The 6,099-nt window shown below is 43.8% G+C and overlaps 1 protein-coding gene across 1 annotated transcript; it reads left to right on the forward strand.

The window, feature by feature from the left end:
- Nucleotides 1-4,399: 4,399 nt before the first annotated feature.
- On the forward strand, nt 4,400-5,404 carry NEUROD4 (neuronal differentiation 4). Its single transcript, XM_043969388.1, has one exon. The coding sequence runs from the start codon at nt 4,400-4,402 to the stop codon at nt 5,402-5,404; it is 1,005 nt and encodes a 334-aa protein (XP_043825323.1).
- Nucleotides 5,405-6,099: the final 695 nt, after the last annotated feature.

The raw sequence follows: 6,099 nt of genomic DNA on the forward strand, positions 1-6,099 counted from the left end.
AGGAGTTTATATTTTTATGGAAACAACTAAATGATGAAGTGGACCAAGATATTGGAGTCAGGAAGAACTGAGTTCAAATCTAACCTCAGGCACTTATTGGTTTTGTGACCCTAGGTAAGTCAGTTAACCTTTCTCAGTCTCAGTTTCTTTATCTATGCAATGGGAATAATAACACTTATGTCACAGGATTGTTTTGAGAATCAAATGAGATAATAAGAAAGTATGTTACAAATCTTAAAGCACAACATAAATATTTCTCCTCTTCCTCCTTCTTCTCCTACTTTGGCAGCTATGTAAAGGATAGAGGGGAGAGAGTAGAGCTAAGGAGGGTCAGGAGAGGATGTGAACTTTCTCTATAGATTTGAAAGCAATCTCTCCTGGCCAGGAAAGGAATGAAGTCTCATTGTTTCTGGTGGCCTGGCTCCTTTGGAATGACCTCTAGAGGAACCCAGGGTATATAAAACTAAAATACCATAGTAGTTTATATCGGCTACGTGTTACTAACAGATTGCTGGTATCTCAGTGGGTAGAGTACTGGGCCGAGAGTCAGGAAGACCTGAGTTCAAATCCAACTTTAAATACTTCCTAGCTGTGTTACCTTGAGCAAGTCACTTAACTTCTGTTTGCCTGACAAAAGAATCCACTGGATCCCCAGGAGAAGGAAATGGCAAATAACTCTAATATTTTTGCCCCATGGATACGGTCCATGTTGTCATGAAGAGTCAAACAGGACTGAAGACAGAACAACAAAAAAATGTGTTACTAAGGTGCTATTGGCCCCTTGCCTAGACTGTTGGAAGAAGGACTGGCTGGAAGACCAAAAAGGTTATCTTTTCTTATCTCTTCCACCCACTTGACTTTGCTATAACCCGTCAGATAGCCTTCTGGCTATGCCCAAAGATAATCTTAAAGAAAGCTTATAGTCACAGATTGTGGAGAGACTATCTCTAAATGCCTCAGAAAAGAAAATTAGTCAACAAATATTTATTAAATATTTACAACATGCCAGACACTGTGCTAAGTGCTGGTAATGCAAATGAAAGCAGAAAGACAATGCCTGACTTCAAGTGGCTTCTATTATTTTTTTTTGGAGGGGGAGGGCAATGAGGGTTAAGTGACTTGCCCAGGATCACACAGCTAGTAAGTGTAAAGTGTCTGAGGCTGGATTTGAATTCAGGTCCTCCTGAATCTAGGGCCAGAGTTTTATCCACTGTGCCACCTAGCTGCTCCCAAGGTGCTTATATTCTAAAGGGGAAAGAAAATGACATGTTCCTGCCCCAACAAGCCTAGTGAAATGGTTAGGGTACTAGTGTCAGATCTGGATAGGAAGGCAGGGAAGGAAAGAAAGTTAGCTCAGAGCTGAAGTATTTTGGTGGGGAGTAGGAGAAACTGAGGAAGAGAAGGTACTTATCTCCCATAGAATCTCCCTTCTCCCCTCTTGGTAGCTTTCTGAGGCCTTCAGTGAGGAGGATGAATTAGAGAAAGAAAAGAGGAGGAAGCAAAGTAGGCAAAGATTGGGAAGAGCACAAGGAATGATGAGCACAAAGAGGGGACTAAATGTGTCCTCTGAAGGTGATTCCTGGGACCATTCACCCAATTCTCCCTTTATGCACCTCCAGTAGTCGCTGAGTTTTTCTCTCTCCCAACACCTGTGTCCAGAGGTAGCATGGCATCTTTTCCCTGCCATACTAAGTCCTCTTTGGCTCCAGAGATGACCTTGCCTTTGAGAAGCCTGTGTTACTTTAACAGAAAGTTAATTAGGGCCTTTACCTTCCCCCTGGATATCTGCTGGAGTTAACAGTGCAGCTCAGCAAACCAGCTCCATCATCCATATTAAACATGGGATTTTCTGACTTGAACTGGGCAGCCAGTTGATCAATAGGTTCCAACGTGTGTTTTCAATAAAGCTGCTTACCCAGGAACTCTTATTAAATGAGTAAGTCAAGCTGACATGATTTCCGTGCTGATTAACATGAAACCTAGGCTGTTTTTGCAGCTCAGTGACATTAATTATTCATAGGAGGTAAATGAGGTTACACAGAGGAAAAAAAGCTCCGATTACCAGGTACCTAGGGCAAAAATATGGTGCGTGCATGTCTGTGTGTGTGTGTGTGTGTGTGTGTGTGTGTGTGTATTGGGGGAAGCAAAACAGCTAAAGCCCCATCATTCCCTGGTTTTAGCTTCAATGAAGAACTTACATGTTCTCTTCTTTCTTAAGTTCAGAGAAGAAGGGGGTGGGGAAGAAAAGGGAAAGAGGAGGTGATTTCCCAAACTGCAGGCCCAATTGACTTTTCCCAGGACCATACTCATTCTCCTCAGAACTCCTCTGACTCATGTTTGGCTGTGTGAATCTTCTCTTCAAAGGGCTCTAGTCAACTCTACGAGATTCTATGTTGCAGAGGAGGTGCTGACCTGCATTTGTAGAGGGAGTTTCCTCGCCTGGGAATTCCTTATAGTATTAAAATTTCAGGTCTGGTCTCTATCCTTAATAAAAATAATGATTTATGTTTGTAATTCATTTTATAGTTAACAGAGAACCTTTCTTCTGTCACCCAATTTAGTCAGCACAATAACCCAGTGATGGTAGAGAAGGGGGGAGGGAAAACGGTAAGGATTAAGGATTAAGTGCCTACTGTGTTCTGAGCACTGTTAAGTGCTTTACAAATGTGATGTCACTTGATCCTCACAATGACCCTGTGAAATAGGTGCTTTTATTACTTCCATTTTAGAGGCGAAGATACAGAGGCAGACAGAGGTTGACTTGCCCAGGGTCACACAGCTGTTAAGTGTCTGAGGCAGGATCTTCCTCATTCTAGATCCAGCACTCTATCTGCTGCCTCTGAAGGTAGCTAGGGCAGTTATGAATATATTATATGTTGGCAAAGCAGAAAGAACAGTAGATTTAGAGTCTTGTCAATGAGCATTTATTAAAGACCTTATGCTAAGCACTGAGTATACAAAGAAAGAGATGGCTAGGTGACGCAGTGGGTAGAGTGCTGGGTCTGGAGTCAGAAAGACCTGAGTTCAAGTCCTGCCTCAGACATTTACTAGCTGTGTGACTTTGGGCAAGTCATTTCCACGCTATTTGCCTCAGTTTCCTCATCTGTAAAATGAGCTGGAGAAGGAAGTGGCAAACCACTCTAGTATCTTAGAAAACTGAAAATGGGTTCAGGAAGAATTGGAGATGATAGAAATGACTGAAAGACAACAACTACGAAAAAGGTAAAGACAGACTCTGCCACGGAAGAGCTCACAATCTAATGCAAATGATCCTGTATGAACAAGATACAAGAGGGATCCATTGGAAATTCTCCCAGGAGAAAAGGGCCTGCATTATGGGAAACTGGGGGAAAAAAGGGAAAAGGCTTCTTGCAAAGGGTGGGAATTTTAGTGGAGATTTTAAGGAAGCCAGAACACCCAGAAGGGGCAGTCAGTGAAAATGCATGGAATTGGGGGATGGTGTGTCTTAAATAAGGAAAAACAAGAGGCCAGAGTCACTAGATCTAAAACATGGGAAGGAAGTGAAGTGGAAGAAGACCTACCCTCCCATCTACCCACTGCCTCCTTGGATCATGTGGTGGCTAAGGTCAGCACTATAGCATGTCAGTAAGGAGAGAAATTTCCTCTCCTTCAGGAAGAAATGGGGTTAAAATCCTGCTTGAGACACCTAGTAGCTATGTGACAGTAAGCAAACCACTTAGTGGTTCTCAGCCTCTGTTTCTTCATCTATAAAGTGGACGTAATAACAGCACTTACTTCACAGGATAGTCGCATCATATGAAGTAATACATATAAAGCACTTTGCAAACCTTCAAGTGTTATTTTGTTCTTTTTATACTCATGTTGAAGGTGGAAAAACTAAGGATCACAGAAAATAAATAATGTGCCTATGTCACATCAGCAGAGCCAGGATTCTAACCGGGGGCTAAGGTTCCATGGCTTGTCTTATTTGCCCAAGCATTTTAAAAATTAAGAAAGACTCTCTAGGGAGTAAAGGAGTGAGATCACTGGGATGGATGACCAAGGGAAACTGAAAAATCCACTTTTGGAGGTTCTTTTTCAAAATTTTTTTTGCAAGGCAATGAGGGTTAAGTGACTTGCCCAGGGTCACACAGCTAGTAAGTGTCAAGTGTCTAAGGCCAAATTTGAACTCAGATCCTCCTGAATCCAGGGCCAGTGCTTTATCCACTGTGCCATCTAGCTGCCCCCTTGGAGGTTTTTATGAAACAGTGAAGTTCTTGAGAGTTGGATCCAGTCTTTTCTTGTGGCAGGTAGAAGGACAAGATAACCTTTCTGTGCCCTTCCTTTGAAGTTCTGTTCCTCGTGTAAAAAGTTTGCAAGTATAAAGCAACTGGCCAGATATTAACCCTCACTCTTTCCTTTGTTTCAGAGTCTAGAGATGGCCAAACCATACGCGAAGCCCAAAGAGATGGCAGAATTGACCAGCACCCCGTCCTGGATGGACAAAGCCCTGAACTCCCAGGATGAGATTAAGGAGGAGGATGAAAGACAAGACAACTATAGGATGCTAAGTGGCTTGGCTGAGGAGCATGACAGCATGGAAGAGGAAGAGGAGGAGGAGGAAGAGGAGGAAAATGGGGAGAAGCCCAAGAGGAGAGGTCCAAAGAAGAAGAAGATGACCAAAGCTAGGCTGGAAAGATTCAGGGCCCGAAGGGTGAAGGCCAATGCCAGGGAGCGGACTCGGATGCATGGCTTAAATGATGCTTTGGATAACCTGAGGAGAGTCATGCCATGTTACTCCAAAACCCAAAAGCTCTCCAAAATTGAAACACTGAGACTGGCCAGAAATTACATTTGGGCATTGTCTGAGGTGCTTGAGACTGGCCAAACACCTGAAGGGAAGGGTTTTGTGGACATGCTTTGTAAAGGGCTCTCCCAGCCTACAAGTAACCTGGTGGCTGGCTGCCTCCAACTGGGGCCTCAGTCTCTCTTTCTGGAGAAACGTGAGGAGAAGGCTGCTATTCATGACTCCACCATCCCCAGTCACAGTTTCACGTATCAGTCTCCTGGGCTCCCCAGCCCACCCTATGGCCACATGGAGACACATCTCCTCCACCTTAAGCCACCCACATTCAAGAGTTTGGTGGAGTCATCCTTTGGCAGTCACCCACCTGATTGTACCACCCCACCCTATGAAGGTCCCCTTACTCCACCCCTGAGCATTAGTGGAAACTTCTCTTTAAAGCAAGATGGCTCTCCAGACCTAGAGAAATCATATAGCTTCATGCCTCACTACCCTACTGTAAGTCTGAGTGGGGGACATGGGCACTCAGCTCATTTTCAGACAGCTACTCCCCGTTATGAGATTCCCATTGATATGTCCTATGACTCCTACCCACATCATGGAGTCGGGGCCCAACTCAATGCCATCTACAATGATTAACGGTATGACACTTGCCCCAGCTCTACCAACCTCAAAGAAGCCCAGGTAGGATATGGTGATATTTCTTTGGGCTTGCAGAAGGTCTGTTAGCTTCAAAGTTGTCATCTTTCAGCAACTTAGACCATGTAATACATGGTCCTCACTCTTTGGGGCATCTCTATTCTCTAAGACTTTTTACCATCCATTTCCATCAACTCTTGACAGTGTGTTGATCTACTGATTTAACCTGTAGCTGATGGAAGGCACTGTGTGCTTTTCTCCTCAGGATTTGTTGGGAAATCTCTGCAAAATTACTGGACTCGGGATGAGACCAGCAATAAAATAAAATAAAATCATGGGTGGAATAACCAAAGGAAGCCGCTAACTTGGTGTGACTGAAATTGCTTCTGATTATGAAAGAGACTAAAGCCTAGGTTTGGACTTAAACTTCACAGATGTTTCCTTTCTCAGAAGTTTCCAAGGAAATTTGTGATAGGCAGGAGCCTTGGATTGTCTGCCTTCCTGGAGAGCCTGGAAGGGGTGGGAGGTGAGGGTAGGATGTGATTCTCTCATGATCGGACTGATTAATAAGGAAGACTATGATTTGAACATTTCAGTTCCAGGCGTTGGCAGTTCAGGAATGGCCACTCTCATGCCAATTGGCATGTCAACAGTGATGAACACTGGAGCTAAAATAAGGGAGGATTCTTAGAAAG

Source organism: Dromiciops gliroides, chromosome 5, assembly GCF_019393635.1.
Source record: "Dromiciops gliroides isolate mDroGli1 chromosome 5, mDroGli1.pri, whole genome shotgun sequence".
In the NCBI taxonomy this organism is placed as follows: domain Eukaryota; kingdom Metazoa; phylum Chordata; class Mammalia; order Microbiotheria; family Microbiotheriidae; genus Dromiciops; species Dromiciops gliroides.

Coding starts and splice junctions, on each gene's coding strand:
- NEUROD4 (XM_043969388.1), top strand. CDS start 4,400: ATGGCCAAACCATACGCGAAGCCCAAAGAGATGGCAGAATTGACCAGC.